Genomic DNA, 21,587 nt, shown 5'->3' on the forward strand with positions numbered 1-21,587 from the left:
AAGCTAATATTTGCAAGGCAAGGTTTTTAATATGATTTGGTTGGCAATATATGAACTGATGAGGTTATAAACTATGTTAAACAGCCCATAAATCATGTAAATTCAGCCAATTATGGTTTAGTTAATAAACAATTCTGAACAATGTTTAGAATGATATATAAACTTAAGCTTGATATAGAATTACCTGCAATTGCATATAGGGGTTGTTTGGTAAGCATAGGCTGCAGACCTTCAACACAGACATCTCCCAAATTCTAATTGTGTGGAGGTACATGTCCTATGTGCTGATTGGTTGAGCCAACTTCCTGTTCTGTGCTTTGCTATTTGAGTGCCTCCTAGCCAGAGCATTACATTTACAGAAATATAAATGGAACATCTATGCAACCATCCCAGAATGACAAATACATACATTCCCTGATGTGCAATGCCGGAGAAGTCTGCTTGATCCTTCACTAAAATGAATTACCTCCAACTTTATGATGTCTGATAGATGTAAACATGGTCTACTAATAAGTAAAATTAATCTGTATTAAAGCCAAACTGTTTTGCTTAGATCTATGGGGCTGAGTATTCATAAACCTTTAGACAATGATCTCTTGTGAAAGTTAGTTGTCACATGAGTGAAAGAAAACCATATTAGAACAGGCCATTACTAGAACAAGAACAAATAAAAACTGTATCTCCTGCACACAAAATAATTACTTCTGGCTCTTTACATATTGTGGTCAGAAAAAAGGAGGCATAGAAATTTGAACACTGTATAAATAAATCTTGCTTCTGTACAAAGCTGTATAAGTCATCGAAAGTTTGTTATTATAGCTTCTTATCTTTACTGCCATAAAAATTGAATTATCACAAGTTTCTGGATTTTTGATTGCCCACTTAACTGCTTCCTGAGAATCCTGTTAGGAAAAACCTGATATCACGCTGTTTTTGCTGTCATACACTGTGTATTTTATTCTTATTACCCAGTAAAGTTACAGTCTTTTGTGTTATATATTTCTTTGTTTTTAATGAGTTGGTTTTTAAAATATATTCAGTAATATGTAGAAAAATAGAAAGTCCTTATGAATATCGCCAAAATTATAATTAGTGTCCAGTTCTGGGAAGCAAAGAGCTGAAATGTCACATCCAGTTCTGTTCAAATGCTTTTAAACCTTAATGGCAAGGGATCATTTACATCTATTTGAACTTTATCCTTTTGGCTTTTAGACTGTTTCTTTGTTTGCTTAAGGTTTTTAATTTTACAAAAACAGATTTATGATTTAACCAGATTGCTAACTATAGGTTAATTTAAGTGAAAGAACTGAGAAAGGTGACTGAGAGAGGTGACCAGGAAGATAATTATAGAGATCAGTTCTCTTAATTCCTCCTGTTGTTAATCTGAGGTTGATGATTGTCCTCAGTTGCCAGCTCTTGTTGTCAAATTAGTTGTTGCTTTCTCCTTAAATTATTGCTTTTCTGTTACTACATTAAGACAGTTACAGTCACTCCCAGTATTGTCTCTATTTAACTTTTCCCCATAACTGAGTTACTTTATAAAAGCAGAAATTAGAATAAAAGGAAATCAATTGTTTATTTGAACTGTCTAATTCCTTATGATTCTGATTTCCTTGAATTAAAATTTGTTGCTTTACAAAGTTTTTTTTTAACTATAAGAAGTCTGTTTGACACAAATTACATTTGAAGAGTTAGCCTTAAGTAAGATCTGATTTAATAGTATTATACTTGCAAAGTTTGTTGATGCTCTTTTTTCCTTTGCTCCTCTCCCTCCATTTTTCCTTTGCTGGTATTTTGACACCGTAAAATGGGAAAGTTTGTGCATTGGAAGGCAATAAAACATAAGGGTGATAGAAGCTGCAATAACTTTATTTAACAAAGCAAATGAATAATTTTAATGGCAACATAATAATATTCAGGGACAAGGCAACAAATGTGAAATGTTAACGTTTAATAGAAAATAGAATAGAACAGAACAGAACAGAACAGAATAGAATATTGGCCAAATGTAATTGGACATACAAGGAATTTGTCTCTAGTGCATAAGCTGAATATAGGAAATAACCAGACTGAGTCCAAGGGAGGGGTCAAATCATGACTAATCAGTCATGATTTGACCCCTCATCATGACTCATCAGTCATGAGTTCCTGCACACCCACTAAGTCCAACCCACTTTAAATTCCTTATGTAGCGCCATTTTGTTTTGACTGTTAGTAGCTGAGAATCTTGTAGAAAGCTTAAGCTTGCAATAAATCTTTATACTCATTAAACTGCCTGAATCTACTATTTTCCACAGTGTTTGACCCTCTCAGTGTACAGGTAATCCCCGGGTTATGAGCATTCCCTTAGCAATCTGTCCCTGGAAGCTCCATTTTGGCCTGCAATGGGCCTGTTGTGTCCCACTCCTCCGCTGACGGCCGGGTCAGGGAAATCCGAATCAGGTGTGCCTCTGCAGCTCTGCCAAAGTCCTAGCAAAGTCCTCAAGGCAGGCAGGAGACCAGAAAGTGACTTCAGCAAGATATGTTTAGACTTTGCCTGACTCAGAGAATGCCAGAAAGCAGATCCTTTATATAGGCCATGGGGTGTGGCTCCATGACTCAGCACTTATCCAGGCCTGCCCCTCCCTTCCTTCTGTTGCCTCCGCCTATCAAGTCTTCTGACACGAGGGTCACTCCAGTCGGCAGCTGTTGGTAATAAACCTTCCTCAGGCTCACATGCTGTGGAGGAGGGGGAGGGGTCTAGTTGCTCCGTTTGCCTGGGCATGGAGCCAGAGCTGGGGGCTGGAGGTATTTTTTCTTCCGTGTTCGGAAGCAGATAAGAAGACCCCGGCTGAGGTGAGATTGGACGAGACACAACAGGGCCAGGCGAGACCTGCGGAGGCCCAAATAGAACTGCAGAGGGTGCACGTGGCTGAGAGGCTGGAGAGGAGACTGCTTGCTAGATCTTTACAATAGAATAGAATAGAATAGAATAGAATAGAATAGAATTTTTATTGGACAAGTGTGATTGGACACACAAGGAATTTGTCTTGGTGCATATGCTCTCAGTGTACATAAAAGAAAAGATACGTTCATCAAGGTACAATATTTATAACACAATTGATGGTCAATATATCAATATAAATCATAAGGATTGCCAGCAACAAGTTATAGTCATACAGTCATAAATGGAAAGAGATTGTAAGTGACCTGGCGCAGCACATTGGGGGAGAAAGCAATTGTAGGGAAATGAGAGATTTCAATGGTTCAGGGGAGGCAGATGGCCTGTTCCATCAATAGCCCCCCGCATGGCCTTCTCCACCCTGAAATACCTCGTGCACTTAACAAGCCTCGCATTCGATTAGTGAATACATGGGCAAAAGGAGGAAGTGATTCTGTTCAAGGTATGAGATTCACTTCCACAAATCCTTGGGTTACAAATGGAATGGGCAGGCACTATTACATCATAACTCGAGAACTATCTGTACATACAACAACATGGTAATATAATCAGTGTATATATAAACTTGCTATTTGTACATACAAATAACATGTATATACATGGCTATAATATGTATATACATGTATATACATGTATATACATACTGTATATACATGAAATAACATGTATATACAGGGCCTTTGGTGGCTCAGACTGCTAAGACAGTCTGTTATTAACACAGCTGCTTGCAATTACTGCAGGTTCAAGTCCCACTAGGCCCAAGGTTGACTCAGCCTTCCATCCTTTATAAGGTAGGTAAAATGAGGACCCAGATTGTTGGGGGCAATAAGTTGACTTTGTATATAATATACAAATGGATGAAGACTATTGCTTAACATAGTGTAAGCCGCCCTGAGTCTTTGGAGAAGGGCGGGATATAAATGCAAATAAAAAAAAAAGGTAATTAAAATATGAATAGGAGAAGGTAGTCAAAAATAATAATAATAATAATAATAATAATAATAATAATAATAATAATAATAATAATAATAATAATAATACCATGTCCAATAATTTTATAAGATACATCAACAAGTTGCAACTTCCTGCAATAACACCAGCAGAACTGCAAAGAACTGTGCTACTTGGAACATTGTACATCTTAAGAAGGTACTTGGTTGATACCTAGGATCCTGGCAGCAACTCATATCAACCATTAGCACCAGTCAGTGGATTTGTGATGCATTTTTGAATGTTCAGTTGACTGAGTTTCATGTTTAATGAATAAATAATAACAATACATCAAGAAATTGCAGCTTCCTGCAATAATATAAGCAGAATTGCAAAAAACTATGCTACTTGGAACATCGTACATTTTAAGAAGATACTTGGTTGATACCTAGGATATTGGAAGCAACCCGTATCAACCATCAGTGCCAATCAATAATGTTTGTGATACATTTTTAAATGAGCAGTTGACTGAGTTTCATGTTCAATGAAAATATAATAATAATAATTATAATAATTCAATCATCTGATGGAAAACAGTTTGTATCCAGTAGAACAAAAGAGAAATTATAAAAAAATCAAAAGGAACAAAAGATCAACTGCTCATTGACAAAATGGTACTAAAAATACAAAACAAAGAAAAATGAATTTAAATATGGGATAGAATGATTACAAGAAGGCATTTGACTTATTACCCCACAGTTGGATTAACACCTGTCTAGAAAACTTTGGAATCAGCAAGAATATTTGTACATTTTTGAAAGCAAATATGCAAAAATGGAAAACAGTTCTAACAGCAAATGGGGAGAACATTGGTGAAGTCAACATCAGATGAGTAATCTTCCAAGGGGACTCACTTTCGCCACTACTGTTCAACATTGCATTAATTTCACCAATAATAATAGTACGAAACACAAAACTGGGATACCAAATCTCAAGCCAACATGGCAAGATAAACCATCTATTATACATGGATAACTTAAAACTATATGCGAAAAGCCCCACTGAACTTGAATCAATACTCAGCACAGTTCAACTTCAGTAGCGACATCAAAATGAGCTTTGGACTTGAAAAATGTGTTATGCTATCCATGCAGCGAGAAAAAATGGAAAAAATAGAAGGAATAGAACTGGGAAATGGAAGCATTGTGAAAGAAGGAATAGAACTGCGGGCACGATGTGAACCGGTAGTAAAGGTAAGTAGAACCCACCCCTGATATTTTGTCAGCCCTCTTTCTGATCCATGCAGCATACAGGTGCTCAATGGAAGTCAGGCTAATTGCAATTGTTTTTCCTGCAATCCTAACTATCTGTTGATGCCTGTTTGGTTGCTGTACCAAACCAGACAGTCAGAAGCACAAATGACAGACTCAATAATTCCTTTGTATAATTGTATCAACGGCTACTGGGATAGTCTGAATTTTCTGAGTTGATGCAGGAAGAACATTCTTTGTGTGCCTTTTTAATGATGGTTCCAATATTACTGTAGGTGTCCATTTCAAATCCTGGGAGATTATAGAACCCAGAAACCTGAAGCTTTCTACTGTTGATACTGTATTGTCTAATATTGTAAGAGGTGGTAGAATAGGAAGGCTCCTCCTAAAATCCACTTTCATCTCTACAGTTTTAAGTGTGTTCAGCTCCAGATTGTCCCAACTGTACCACAGGGCCAGTTTTTCAACCTCTCATCTATGTGCAGACTCATCACCATCTTGAATGAGACCAATGACATCTACAAACGTCCATATTTTAACTGAGGGATCCTTTGAGATGTAGTGATTGATACATAGAGAAAAGAGTAATGGAGAGAGAGAGCACACAGCCCAGTGGGCTGTTGAACAGGTATTCAATATGAGTTTATCTAGCTTTGTTGATCAGGATTTTGATAATTTTGATAATGGGTCAAAAAGTTCTTATGTTGAAATGGCAGAATTAAAGGTCAGGTCCTACTGGCGTTTAGAGCTGTGGAAAGTTCCATAAGAAACCATAAGCCTGTGGGTTAAATATGTGATTCAAACAATACATGACTATTTTTTATAACGTCTATACCTTATCCACCATGTGCTGATTTCCTCTTAGGTAATCAAGTAAAAATAAGAAATCTATATATACTTGAGAGGGACATGGTGGCTCAGTGGCTAAGACACTGAGCTTGTCAATCGAAAGGTCAGCAGTTCAATGGTTTAAATCCCTAGTGCCGTGTAACGGGGTGAGCTCCTGTTACTTGTCCCAGCTTCTACCAATGAAAGCACGTAAAAATGCAAGTAGAAAAATAGGGATCACCTTTGGTGGGAAAGTAACAGCGTTCTGTGTGGCTTTGGCATTTAGTCATGCCAGCCACATGACCATGGAAATGTCTTCAGACAGTGTTGGCTCTTCAGCTTTGAAATGGAGATGAGCACTGCCCCCTAGAGTCGGGAACGACTAGCACATATGTGCAAGGGGAACCTTTACCTTTATATATACTTGCTTCAAATTGCATTCAGGGTTCTTCCAATTTATGGGAGGACCCATCTTTGTTCAGCTGAATAAATGTGCTTTTGTTTTAAGAAAGATAACCTGGACTCCGGCTCTTTGTTTGTACCAAGCCACACCTGATTCCTGTCTGATATTTTCACTTGCTGCTTTCTATCTGTCAGAAAGCTTATAATCCACCTACAAGTGTGGACAGACACAGCTAGCTGAGTTAGTTTAGAGTGATGAATTTCTAGGATGATAGTATTGAATGCCAAGCTGAAGTCTCCAAATAGGACCTTGCATAGGTCATTGAGGATTCAAAATGGTGCAAGATGTAGTGTAGCACCATATTAGTAGCATCATCTGCTGATCTACTTGCACAGGCAAACTGCAAAGGGTCCAGCAGTGGATCCATGATGATTTTCAGGTGGGCCAACACTAAGCTTTCAAAGGTTTTCATAACTGCAGATGCCAGAGCAACTGGTCTGTAGTCATTCAACTCCTTGATTAAGGATTTCTTGGAAACCAGGATGAGAGTACAGGTATTCCTTGAGTTATAACATTTCACTTAGTGACCATTCAGAATTGAACCCCCCCCAAGTACTTACTTCCTGGTCCCGAAGTTACATATGTTGCAATACCACACCGGTTGTTCATCCTTATGACCAATCATAGAGACGCTGCAATATGCCCCATGCCTATTCCTCCCTCATTCTGCCTCACCAAGGCACTGAGCCTGTTTTGCTAGCCTCGCAGATTTCATTTGATCCACCCCACCCCATTTCCGATCACTCATTTACCTTTTGAAGATTTCCAGAGTTCCAGAGCAGGCTGACCCATGTGGCAGAAAAGTAGCATTCTTTCACTCAGATGCTGGTGAACCTGTCACAGTCTGAGATCTAAGGATAACAGTTTCGCCAGCATTCTGAATAAAAAATTGCTGCTTTTCTGCTACAAAGCCAGCGTCCCTGCAGACCTCATTTGGTCCTGACCTGGGCGGTATCGCTGCAGCCTCCTGCTTGCTGCTGGGTGGCTGGTTTGAATGAGAAGCTTTAGGGATTGGGGCGTGAAGGCAGTGGCAGCAATCAACATGGAGCTTGCAGTTCAGTCCAATGAGACAAAGGAGACAAAGGAAACAAGCGTCAGGCCTCAATGACTCTCAGAGTGCTAATAACCAGATGACTGCAAAGAATATAAATCCTTCCATTCTTCACCATTCATTCAGAACTGAAGAAGCTTCTTGGATGAGAAGTGAAACGTCTTCAAGCAAAAACAAATAAAGACCAGTTGCCTTTTAAAAAAGCACCTTTGGGACCACCATGACCTGAATGATTGAGGATCTCCATAGATATCAGTGACTTCAGCCAAGTACGTTGAGGAATTGAATAAAGAATTGAATACAGAACATAATCTTTTATATCTTCAGCTAATGGAGCTCCATTTCATCAAAAGGAACAACAAACAACAACAAAGTTTTCCTGGATAATAATAGCCAATGTTCTTTCTTCAGGAATCAGATCCAAACTGAAAAGCCTTGGGAAGGACTTGAAAGTTATATAGTAAACTACTGAAAGTTCTACTTATGAACATCTATTATTTATATGTCTTGCCTATCAGCTATCAAAAGCTTTATGAGACAGCACCAGCTCTTACACCAGACCTTCCATACCACAGGATGTTAAAAAAAAAGATAATACTCTTGAACTAGGCTACCTCAGAAGATGAGAAAAAAGTTCTGAAAAATAGCCAGAGGGAACTAGGGAAGGAAATGAGAAGTTTAGAGACTTTCTTTAAAACCTGAAACTTTACTATGTCATGTTATGTGTATGAACAGGAGAGCATAGAGGAAAATGGGGCACATTATCCTTAATAGACCCCCTCCAGTGTGTTAATTATGGTGGCACAGTGGTTAGAATGGTGGACTTGTGGTAGTACAGTGGTTAGAATGCAGGCTAACTCTGCCCAGTAGGAGTTCAATCCTGACTGCCCGAAGGTTGACTCAGCTTTCCATTTTTCCAAGGTTGGCAAAATGAAGACCCAGATTGTTGGAGGAAATATGCTGATGTTGTAAACCACTCAGAGAGTACTGTAAAGCACTGTGGAGCAGCATATAAATCTGTGCTATTACTATTGCTAATTATACAATTATCTAATTACTCTTAATCTTTTTTAGCTCCACTTTTAATTAAGTACTCCTTTTTTTCTTTGTGCACAGACTCAAGTTCCTCCCACTAATTTGATGAAGTATTTACAGATGACAGTGACTGGGCATCTTGGACAAGCTAAGTTAAAAAAGATGGGATTTTATGATGGGAAAACAAGTACCCACTTGTTTTGGGACTCCTTTCCCTATTTTCCCTAAGGCCCTAAGGCAGGGCTGTCAAACTTACGGCCCATGGGCTGGATACATCACGCCCAGCTTAGCAAAGGGGGGAGGGAGTCCTGATATGTCACGTGACACTGTTGTGATGACACAGTTTGACACACTTGCCCTAAGGTAATAAAGCAGCTAGACTCAGTAACTTACGAACACAGTGTTCTGCTAATTGCAAAGCTATATTGAAAAATAAAATAATTTGCCCTCATCGCATTTGTGATCATGGTTCCTTTTGGTCTTTAAGATTTGTTTTCTGCAGTTTTTTTGGTTCTCAAAGTTTGATATGCTAACAATCTGATAATATACAAATAGAATAAGACTATTGCCTTATACACTGTAAGCCGCCCTGAGTCTTCGGAGAAGGGCGGGATATAAATGTAAACAAAACAAAAAACAAAAAAAAGATGTTGATATGCTTCTCTCACTTTCTGATAATGGCTTACTGAGCTGTATTTCACAGATACTGGCTCTAATTTACTTGTGACCTTTTAAAAAAAATTGTCCCATTGTGTGGCATTATATTGACTTCTAAACCTTTTATTGTTATATTGAGTTTATGTAAAGAAGTACAAGAAATCACATAAGAATTTAATTATACTTCCTACTTTTACAGAATTGATGAATTTTCTTTTAGTAGTAAGGTATATAGTAGTTACAGAAAAGCATACTAATGGTTAATGCCTCTGCTTATAAGGCATGCCTCTGTCTGTCTTGGTGTCACAAAAATGGCAAGTTTAGTTTGACAAACTGTGCATTGTTTTTCTTCTCCTCCTACAGCAACATTCCATGCTTTACTACTACTTCTGTTTAAATTTTTTATTAATATATCTGCAGTTTAAACTCATTGAAATCAGAATGTTGTCAAGTATCCAGATGCCAAATACATTAAATTTTTTTATTGTTAGAAAGTCTAATACATTGTAATGTAAAATATGATAACAGCAGTTAAAAAGTCCTAGACTAAAAACAGAGAGACTGTGAGTTATAATCCTCCCTCAGGCACAGAAGCTGGGTAGATGACTTTGAGTCAGTCTCCCTCAGCCCAACCCAATCCCACAAAGTTTTTGTGAGGAAGAGGGAGGGAGCATTATATCCACTTCCTTGAGTTGTACAAAAGAAAAGTGAATAGAGGTGGGATATAAATTAATAAATAAATAAAATATGCAAATATGTACACACACAATCTTGATGAAAATACTTCCTTGCCAGCCTACAACTTTATTTTCAGAACAGGCGTCAACCTTTCTTTGTCCCCAAGGTCGAGACTTAATTATAGCTTTAATTACTGTAAATCTATCGGACTGTAGATTTTTCAGTATTATCTTAGAAATGTTCTTGCAAAAACCACGGCAACTCCAGCCCCAAACTAATCATTGATAGCAATCAGACTACCAATAGTACAAGATTCCCATTATAGTGTTTAATCGTTTGTCCAATTATTTATTGGATTGGACTCCCAGGGACCCCCTATCTATGAATCTATCTCAGAATCCACCCACCAGTTACTCGGTTTAATCTTAATGGATTTGATTCAGCCTTTTGCTTTATTTTATTTTATTTATTTATTTATTTATTTATTTATTTATTTATTTATTTAGTCACAACAGTATATATAAGCATAAGCATAAAGTAACTATATAATATATAAGCATATATATGAGTATAACTATGAAATAGCTATATAAATTGGATATAATGAAAGGAAACAGTAGGACAGGAACCGTAGGCACGTTTGTGCTCTTATGCACGCCCCTTAAAGACCTCTTAGGAACGGGGTGAGGTCAACAGTAGACAGTTTTTGGTTAAACTTTTGGGGATTTTGAGTAGATACCACAGAGTCTGGTAGTGTGTTCCAAGCATTAATAACTCTGTTACTGAAGTCATATTTTCTGTAATCAAGATTGAAGCGGTTAACGTTAAGTTTAAATCTATTTTTTGCTCTTGTATTGTTGTGATTGAAGCTGAAGTAATCCTCAACAGGAAGGACATTGCAATAGATGATTCTATGAGTTAAACATAGATCCTGTTGAAGGATCTATTCCCAAGCACGCTCTCTCGTAGCCAAGCAAGGCACACGGAGACCAGCCTCTACAGAAGAAGAGCCGTATTAAGTTATAACGTCAGAAAATTAGGAGTCTAGTAATGTTTTCTTCAACTGACAAAAGTTATTGAAAGGCACAAACTCCTTCGGATTATCTGTCCCAGAGACTCAGAAAGGTTTGTAAAACGACATCACCGCGTCGAGTTTTCCTTCCACGGTTCTGTTTTCCGGCTTACGTGTCACGTGATAGCCGTATCCCAGAATCCCTCAGTCAAGATGGTAGCCTCCTGGAGCTGAAGAGCCACATGTTTGTACGGGTGTCCGACCGAATACATCGTTTTTTGCAAGCTTTCTTGCTTAGTTTGTCGTCATCGTCTCCCAAAATAGCTTTTTGTTTTGTTTAAATTTTCGAGCACATGAAGACCAAATCGTCAGCTCATAAGACTGAGAACACGCATCGGGTAAGACACGGGGTGCCAGATCAATTTAATATTTGATTTACCGCAAAGGAGAATTAATACAGGCGTCCTGTTAATTTAATCCTTGATACGTTATTGAGCTAGACCTGAAATTGTGACATCTATTTTCATATTAGAATTATGCAATTAATAGATGTCTTTTGCGATGCTAAAGACTAGCTAAATCATTAGTTTGCGAATGAAAATAATGGCCATTCTGGTTGGCCATCCAATATACATTATAATAATGTTTAGTTTAACAGAGGAATCATCAACAAGTGGGTGAATTGAGCAAATTCGTCCAGACAGAACAATTTAAAGTACTAGATTGGGAAGGCTCCTATTTGGGGACTGGAGCAAGTTTTTCAGCCAACTGTGTCACTATTATAGGCTTATAGCATACTATTACTATTAATTATTATCCAGAATGTGGAATATTTGGTTAAGTGCAAAAAAGGACTAATTCACATTGACATATGTGTCAATATCAGAATATTATAGTGTATGTATAGGCCATGTGTTTTCAAGCATCATGCCATTATAAGAAAAATATTTTAAAGATGCAGTGGCATCAAATGACATTTGGGTCAGTTGACCCAAATGACAAAGTATTTTTTTTTTACAATGTGATTTCATGAATTACTGATATTCAGCCAGAGTATCTTCTGTTTTTTCTTGTAGTTCCTCACTTTTTCAGAACGTTTAAGCAATGTAAACATTGACATTATACATCGCATTGATAGAACAGGAAGCTATGCTGAGGTAAGACCAACAGTCTTAAAGTCATATTGTCTTTGTGAGAATATTGTCATATATCATATTCCTTAGTGATAGACACAGTTCTCTGTCTTATTTTGTTTACTTGCTGAAATAGCTGCTCTTTAGGATTCTTTCATCTCAGCTGATATCGTCCTCCCTCTCTCCAAGTCTGCTAACAAGATTACTATCCCTTTTTGGTACTTTCTTATATTATTCCCATGATGCAATTAGCTATCTTTAGTGCCACTGTTAATAGAAAGTTTGAGGTATACATTAAAGAAGTTCTGTAGCTCCACCGTACAGAAGAGGAACTATAGCAGAAACACCTACGGGCCTCATTGTACCACATCTCAAATTACAAGTGTGTGTGTGCGCGCGTGTGTGCATAAATTATATATTTTTATATGTGTGTGTGTGTGTGTGTGTGTGTGTGTGTGTGTATATGTATATGTATATGCAGGTTTTGGTATGTTCGGGTCTTTTCCTGTGTAAGATCGGAAGTATTTAGGCAATGTTTCGATGAGATCTCACTCATCATCTTCAAGCTTTGGCTTTGTTCTTATGTGAGCAAAGTGTGGATTTTAACTGCTGTTTCTCTATAAATACTGGTAGGGGGGTGTTTTTTGAATTGCAGGCCTAGCTGTTGCAAGCTGATTGGTTGGCTGTGTTGCTACATATTGATTGGTTAATGGAGTTTTTTGAATTGCTGGCCTAGCTGTTGCAAGCTGATTGGTTGTCTGTGTTGCTAATTGGTTAATGGGGTAGATGTTTGTGTGGGAAGTAGCATTTTGGGCCCTGGTCTGGTTCCGAGTTCAAGATCCTATTATGTGTTGATGTTTGTGTGGGGAACAGCATTTTGGGCCCTGGTGTGGTTCCGAGTTCGAGGTCTTGTCATGTGTGGATGTTTGTGTGGGAAGTAGCATTTTGGGCTCTGGCCTGGTTTCGAGTTCGAGGTCCTGTCGTGTGTTGGTGTCAATTTTTGTAGCTGGGATTCGTTTCTTGAATAGTGCTAGTTTCCAGATGTTTGGTAAGCGGGAGGTATCATCACGTTTATTCGTGTTATGGGGGTGTTTCTCTATTTCTATGGCTTCCATAATTATTCTCTAGTGATAGTGTTCAGTTTTGGAGATTAATTTGGTTCCTTCAAAATCAATGTCATGTCCTGTTGCTTTAAGGTGTTGGAAAAGAGATGAAGTTTTTTCTTCTTTTCTGACTGCAATCTTGTGTTCTGCTATGTGTGCATTTATTCTCCTATTAGTTTGTCCAATGTATGTTGCTGGGCAGATTTTGCAAGGTATTTCATAGACGCCTTGGTTTTCTAGCTGGATCCCAGCTAGATTCTAATGAATCCCAGCTACAAAAATTGACACCATCACACGACAGGACCTCGAACTCAAAATCAGACCAGAGCCCAAAATGCTACTTCCCACACAAACATCCACACATGACAAGACCTCGAACTCGGAACCAGACCAGGGCCCCAAATGCTACTTCCCACACAAACATCAACCCCATTAACCAATTAGCAACACAGCCAACCAATCAGCTTGCAACAGCTAGGCCAGCAATTCAAAAAACTCCATTAACCAATCAATATGTAACAACACAGCCAACCAATCAGCTTGCAACAGCTAGGCCTGCAATTTAAAAAATACCCCCCCACCAGTATTTATAGAGAAACAGCAGTTAAAATCCACACTTTGCTCACATAAGAACAAAGCCAAAGCCTGAAGATGATGAGTGAGATCTCATCAAAACGTTGCCTAAATACTTCCAATCTTACATGGGAAAAGACCTGAACATACCAAAACCTGCATACTTATACCCGTGAAAACCTACGAAAACAAATATATATATATGTATGTATGTATGTATGTGTATGTATGTGTATATATATATATATATATAGGTCTTTGGTTGTTCGGGTTTTCTCCCGTGTAAGATTGGAAGTGTCTTGGCGACGTTTCGACGAAGTCTCATTCGTCATCTTCAGGCTTCAGCTTCGTGCTTCTGGGAGCAATGTGTGATCGCAGCTGTTTCTTCCTTTTAACTGCTGGTGGGGGTTTGAACTGATTGGGTGGGAGCTTGGCTGTGCTCTGATTGGATGGGGGTTTTTCTGTGCTCTGATTGGCTGGGGTGTGTCCTGTGTTGGTGGGGGCGTGGTTGTGCTCACTCTGGTCTGTGCGGCAGGGGCATTTGAGCTGGTGAGCTGCATAGCTGTTGTTTGGCTTTGTGGTCGTGCTACATCTTCATAGTGGGTGTCAGTCTGCTGCATGAATGGATTGGAGGGGTTTGAAATGGCTAATGTTGCAGCTGCGGTCTGGCTTCTGGTCCTTGGTCGTGCTTCATGATCAGTGTGGGTTTGGGTCTGCTTTCTGGGTGGATGTGGTGGTGACATCCTGTGTGGACCTTGTGAGTGTGGGTCTGGTGTCATTCCTCGTGTTAGGGACTCGTTTGTCAATAAGGCGGGTTTCCAAATGGCTGGTAGGCGGAGGTGTCATCTCGTTTGTTCATGCTGTGTGGGCGTTTTCTATCTCAATGGCTTCTCTGATTATTCTGTTGTTAAAGTGTTCAGTTTTGGCGATAGTTCTGGTCTTTTAAAGTCAATATCATGTCCTGTGACTTTAAAGTGTTGGACCAGGGAAGAAGTTAGTTCCTCTTTTGAATGAGTTCTTGTGTTCTTCAATCGTGCACTTATTCTTCTGTTGGTTTGTCCAATGTATGTGGTGGGGCAGGCGGTGCATGGGATTTCATATACTCCTTGATTTTCTAACTCAATTTTGTCTTTGGGGTTTCTTAGGATGGTGGATATTTTTCTGTTTGTGCAGAATGCTGTCTTGATGTTGTGTTTGTGGAGGATCTTGCTGATTCTGTCTGTGGTGCCTTTTATATATGGGAGGAGGGCTGTGCCGTTTTCTTGTTCTCTGTCTTGGATTTTAGTGGGGGGTTCTTTTTGGATTAGCTTGGTAATCTTATTTGTTTGGAATCCATTGGATGTTAGTACGTTAGTGAGAGTGTCTAGTTCGGGTTTTAGGTGTTGTTCATCAGCTAAGCATTTTGTTCTGGAGATGAGTGTCTTGGCTACGGAGTTGATCTGTGCTGGGTGGTGGTGTGAGTGCGTGCAGATAGCGGTTTGTGTGTGTTTTCTTCTGGTAGATGGTGTGTCCTAGGGAGCCATTGGGTTTCTGTAGACTAAGACATCCAGGAAGGAAGTTGGTTATTAACTTCTGTTTCCATGGTGAACTGTATTTTGGGGTGTAGGCTATTGAGGTGTGTGAGGAAGTTGTCAAGTTTTTCTTTCCCGTGTGGCCAGATTATGAAGGTGTCGTCTACATATCTGAGCCAGAGTTTGGGTTTGTGATCAGATTTTTCTAGTGCTTGGGTTTCAAAGTGTTCCATGTAGAGATTGGCAATGACAGGTGAGAGGGGTGATCCCATGGGTGCTCCTTCTACTTGTTTGTATTTTTGTCCATTATAGATGAAGTATGTGTTGGATAGGCAGTGGTTGGTCAGATCTAGGATGTGCTTGGGGGGGTTATATTTGTTTTGTATATTATATATATATAATGGCATCATGGAAGAATTGTTGTCATGGCTATGTACCTTAAATTGAGAAAATTTATTAAATGGATTCTCATTATTTACTCTTAAATGCTATCATAAACACTATTGCTTTCAATTCAGCAGTAATTATAATATAGATGCAGACCCTATTTTAGGCAGATCTGCAACATGTCAAAATCATCTGAATACGATTGTTTAGTTTTAAAAAAAAGAAACAATTTTTAAAAAAATTGAGGAAAATTTACATATCCCATTGTCTTATATAATGCTGACATGTTTGTGATTTCATGTAGTGTAATGAAAGATCAGGCTGTAAAACATTTCTATTAATTTTAGTGACAATTTACATTAATCATAGAAAGTCTCTTCCTAATGTTCCTATTCTTCTCTGCTTTTTTCTTCTCACTCTTTCTTTCTTGGTAGTAAAACAATGAAAACAAGCAATAGAAAGAAATTAATATCTTACGATAACAGAAATTGGCAGTTGGCTTCCTACTGTCAAATCATTACTATTTGATTATAAATATTGCCATTGTCATTGATTTATTAGGATTTTCAGTTCTTTTTATAATTCATTGGCAAATCATTTCAAATTATATATGCAACAGAATAACCACTGGAATATTTCAGGGTTGTTGTTTTTTTGTTATATATCACAAAATGTTGATCTATCATAGAAAAGATTGCTTGTATACCTTATTCTTTGAAAAATAATATGTATGTCTACTGATTAATGTATATGATTGATTTTGGTAGGAGGTTGAGACCTATTTTCATGAAGGACTTGAGAAATGGAGAGAGCTGAATCTGACATGGCATTTTGGTATACTCTTTTTTTCCCCATTTTTTTTTTCATATTGCGTTTTACATGGTTACTTTATCCCATTGTTTCTGCTACTTTCAGTTTCTAAACTAAGTTGTCAGTTTCTGGTTAGCATCAAGTCAAAAATAGTTTTTCTGTGCCTTCCTCCTCCCTCTATAAAAACAGAGTTGTCTTGTAAGACAGCCAGGAATTTTCTGGAAGTATTATGTTTGGCTACATAACATTAGTTTCCACATTATCCACATCTCTCCTTAGATTGGATGGATGGTAATATACTAAAAGCACTATTACTTTGTTGGTTCCTTCACTTAATTTAACCCTAGAACTTGCTACAACATTGCTTAATTCATCCATTTAGATTTTTGAGCAAGAGTGGATTTTTTAAAATGCAATGCAACTTCTCCCTTTCTACTACCTTTTTTTCTTATTGAAATCATTGCATTCAACTCTTGAATTCTAGTCATGGGATTCATTTCATCAGGTTGTTGTATCAAATAAACCATATTTTCCTGTATGTGTAAAAGATCAAAGATATATAGATATAGATATAGATATAGATATAGATACACACACACACACACACACACACACACACACACACATCTATATCTATATGTGTGTGTATACAATATATATATTGAACACCAAGCAGGTTTTGCACAGTTTTAACATCAGACTAAATAGATAGATACTGTGTAGAAGTAGTCTGCCAAAACAATGTGTTTCCCTGTCTGTAAATTGATAAATACCTAGATAGCTGAAATGTTGCTTGTTAGTGACACATAATGTAAATATAAACCATATAGGATTATTATAGTCTAAATAACTTTGCTAACAACATTTATTAGCAAGCATTTTAGACAGGAATATAATAACTATTGCATTTGTGCAGGATCATCATCTCCTGGTACCAGTATAGTAATACAGGTAGTGCTCAATTTACAACCACATTTGAGCCCAAAATTTTCGTTGCTAAGTGAAACATTTGTTAAATGAGTTTTGCTACATTTTTTTTTTCTCCAAATTTTTTTAAATTGGATTTAAAAACAAACATTGTTGCTCCATTTTACGACCTTTCTTGCCACAATTGTTGAGAGAGAGAGGGGGGGAGAGAGAGAGAGAGAGAATGAATTACTTATTTTTAATTTTTAAAATGGAAAGATTACTGATATGTTCTGTATAAGAGGTAGGAAGAATGAAGAAGTTACCCTTGGTAATTCTTATTGACTCATCCTCTTGAATGTATATAATTAGCCCTTAGTCCCTTAGCCCTGACAAAAAGTACCATCCTTTGAATTATTTATAACTGTTACAAATTACTTTGCTTTCTCAGATTTCCCCCTAACAGTTTTTTTTTTACATAGTGACATTCTACAGACAGGTGGTCAACAAATGCCAGTCTTTCAATCAAATAGTATACTATCAGAATGATATTGTAAAAAGCTTGAAAACCCACCTGCAAGTGAAAAACAGTCTTGCATTTCAACCTCTTTTGGAGTAAGTATATGTTGTCATCAGACATACATTTTCTTCACAGACACAAGATAAGCATGCGGGTATTTTTATCTGTAAACAAAGAGTATGGTTCTGTGGTACTGAGTGCCTTTAATTTTTTTTAATCCTAATGATTGTTTCTGTTGCTTAATTTACAACACTTTGATTGGGTTCACACAATGCATTAACCTATAATGTGATTTCTTTACTTTTGGTTTAGAGTATGAGGTAAAATCAATTACAGTGCAATGTGTAACCAGTCTGTATGAATCACATATTTTAATGTAGAATACATCTCACCAGTCTGATGTTTTCCAGCTGTGTTGGATATCAGCAGATATATTCTCTATAGATGTTTATGACCAAATGATGATAGAAATTGGTCCAATGGATCAAAAGGGCAACAGATGGGAAAAAGTACTATACTGCAGATTAAATATTTCATACATATCGATAATATAATCAACTGACTAATAGTAGAGCAATAATAGGAATTATATCTGCTTCTCAAAACTGTTGTAGTTAATATTACCTGTAGCTGAGGAATGTTTCAGCTATAAGAATACATTATATAAATACATTGCACTCTAATGCACATGGTAGGCCAGCAAAAATTTTCAGGGCTATTTATAACTATTGTTGAATGTCTACGTTTATTACAGGCTGTGTTCACACATTGAACTATGTCATAATGTTATTTGTTTCATTCTGATTTAGTCCCCATACAACTTACTATAACTGAAAACCATAGTTTTTAGCTGAACATATTGTGTGAGCCTATCCAATTAAGGGGTAACTCAGTTAAACAAACTATATCTTAATACAGTGTGCAAACCAAGTCATAATACAGCTATGTGTTTTTTAATCTAGTTTGGTGGTACAGCTGGCCCGTGATCTTCAGACAGATTTTTATCCACATTTTCAAGATTTTTTTCTCTGCATTACAAGTCTGTTAGAAACTCAGGACACAGAGTTGTTAGAATGGGCCTTTACATCACTTTCCTACCTTTACAAATACTTATGGAGGCTTATGGTGAAGGACATGACCAACATTTACAGGTAAGCATTTTGATCAAAAATACTACAGAGGATTTTAGTATACAAGTTTCATTAACTCCCATCATTTGAGTGCTAATCCTTAATTCATTTTACTGATCATGCAAAATATATGCTATACATCTAACCTTGGAAATACTAATAGTAATATATATGTTAGTCTACCCTAAGCTTAAGATGCACCCTAATTATTGTAACATTAATTTTAGCCAAAGTCCTTAATGAACTAGAACCCTAACTTCATAACTCAATGTGAATCTAGTTCTAGAAGAAACTCTCTTCCATAACGAATATCAGGGTCTGTTATTAATCTTAAACATGTCTTCTTATGATATTAATTTTAACCAAAGTCCTTAGTGTACTAGAACCTTTTACCATATCCAAAAGCAAATACATATCTTAAAAAATAACTTTGTAAGAATACCTATGCAATTAATTAAACATACATATCTCCTTCATTTTATAGAACTCAAGATTGTGTACTAATGCTTGCTACTCCTATTTTCTCCATAACAACAACCCTGGGAGATGCATTGTGTTGAGAAAATGTCTGGCCCAAAGACATTCAGCCAGTTCTTCTGCCTAAGAGAACTAGAACACATGGTCTCTATTTTCCAGTCCAGTCCCCTAACTGCTATACCAAACTACCTTTCCATAAATCTAAATAAACATAAATCAATTGGTACAAGCCATAAAAATTCTCCTAATACTTATTAATTTTAAACAGAACCCTATCTTAAGAGGAAAATTAAAATTGTCACATTAATCATATAAATATCATATTGTAAACTATTTGGGGAACACTTTTGAATGAAAACCTTTAATATCTAATTTAGAAATGTTTGCATGTTCAGAATTATGATTTCAGACGGGCACAGAATGTGGTTTTGGTAAGGAATTGGGTGTCCATCGAAGGTAATGGAAATATACCTACAACCTGGTACAATTATGTGCTGATAGCAAAATGTAACTATTTCTGATGGAAAACCCAATACTTTGGTGCAGATATTTTAACCATTTTAGATTTAATAGATTACAATTTGAATATTTGAACTATGAAATATTGAAATATTTGAATATTTGAACTATGGTGCTGGAGAAGACTCCTGCAAGTCCCTTGGACTGCAAAGCGATAACTGGTTAGTCTTAGAGGAAATTAACCCTGACTGCTCTTTGGAAGGCCATATCTTGAAGATGAAATTCAGATACTTTGGCTACCTAATGAGAAGGAAGGACTCACTGGAGAAGAGCCTAATGCTGGAAAAGATTGAGGGCAAAAGAAGGAGGGACGGCAGAGAACGAGGTGGCTGGATGGAGTCACTGAAGCAGTAGGCATGAGCTTAAATGGACTTCAGAGGATGGTAGAGGACAGGAAGGCTTGGAGAAACATTGTCCATGGGGTCGTGATGCGTCGGACACGACTTCACAACTAACAACAAGATTACTATTTAGTCATTAATTGCTCCATTTGCCTTTCATACCTGTATTAGTTTAATATCTTATATGTGTATGATATTAGGTTTTAAAAATGTCCAGTATAATGAATGAATAACTAATTACTGTTCTGTTACATTCTGGAGTGTGTGTGTATTTGTGTTTGTGTGTGAGTTGATGGGAATATATTAACAGGAATGTATTTTTCTTTAATCTTCTGATCACCCCACTCCTGTTGTTTCATGGAACTACTTAAGAACAACCATTGCAATTTGTGTCACCAGTTTCTTCCCTACCTAAGTGAACTGTGTCAATTTTTCCCCATTCTTATGAGCTACCTTACTTTGATGTATGTGTTCTGTTTATACATATAACAAAATATGTCCTATCCTGAATTAGATTGGTGAGTCTGCAAAATGATGCTGAAAGAGTCAGTTGACCTGGCTACTTTTCATTCTTTTTTTTTGTACATGAAAATATTGTGTTTACAGATTGTACAGTACCCTTCTGGCTCATCGCAAACAGCACATCAGAAACTTTGCAGCAGAAAGCTTCACTTTCCTGATGAGAAAGGTAGGTGCTGTGATGGACAGGGGGAGCAGTACTGGGAAGAATGAATGGGAAAGGGATAGTTTTCCTTGAGACCAGTTGGCCATGGTATTTAAGTCAATGGAAACAATTGCCAAGAACCTCTTTGGCACTGACATCTATTTCTGTTTCATGAAGAGCATACTCTACCATGAATGATAATCTCTTCTTAATAATACATGTTAGAAGCTATAATCCTGTTTTAGTCAAGGGTTCATTAGATAACTATGCAGTAATATCAATTCTCAAAGTATAATATGGAAGTCACAGTATTAAAAGTAGCTCTTCTCTCCCAATATACATAAGAGATATATTATATAATACTTGCAACTGCCCAAGATATATCCAGTTTATATACCGTGTTTCCCCAGAAATAAGACCGAGTCTTATTTTATTTTGACCTCCTCAAAAAACAGCTAGGGCTTCTTTTTGGGGGTGTCTTAATTTTTTTGAGGTGCAGAAGGATGTGAGCGTGGTCACCTCATGGCTGCTAGGCCCCTTAATTGTGGCACGCAGATCAGCTGATCCTGCAACGGCTGGGAGTTCTGACTCTCCGGGTGCCTGGATATGTTTCAGGCACACTCTTGCTAGCCCCAGCCCTTCCCACA

At 37.4% G+C, this 21,587-nt stretch overlaps 1 protein-coding gene across 1 annotated transcript in view; it reads left to right on the top strand.

Annotated features, from left to right (window-relative positions):
• The first annotated feature begins 11,063 nt into the window (after positions 1-11,063).
• The window catches only part of UTP20 (UTP20 small subunit processome component), a 91,055-nt gene continuing 80,531 nt past the window's right edge, over positions 11,064-21,587 (top strand). Inside the window, exons 1-6 of the mRNA XM_058189561.1 lie at positions 11,064-11,264; positions 11,943-12,023; positions 16,341-16,407; positions 17,772-17,904; positions 18,772-18,960; positions 20,883-20,964. Coding sequence (XP_058045544.1) covers positions 11,220-11,264; positions 11,943-12,023; positions 16,341-16,407; positions 17,772-17,904; positions 18,772-18,960; positions 20,883-20,964 — 597 coding nt within the window. The 5' untranslated portion in view covers positions 11,064-11,219. The remainder of the gene's footprint in view (positions 11,265-11,942; positions 12,024-16,340; positions 16,408-17,771; positions 17,905-18,771; positions 18,961-20,882; positions 20,965-21,587) is intronic.

The sequence above is a fragment of the Ahaetulla prasina genome, chromosome 7 (assembly GCF_028640845.1).
Source record: "Ahaetulla prasina isolate Xishuangbanna chromosome 7, ASM2864084v1, whole genome shotgun sequence".
Classification (NCBI taxonomy): Eukaryota; Metazoa; Chordata; class Lepidosauria; order Squamata; family Colubridae; genus Ahaetulla; species Ahaetulla prasina.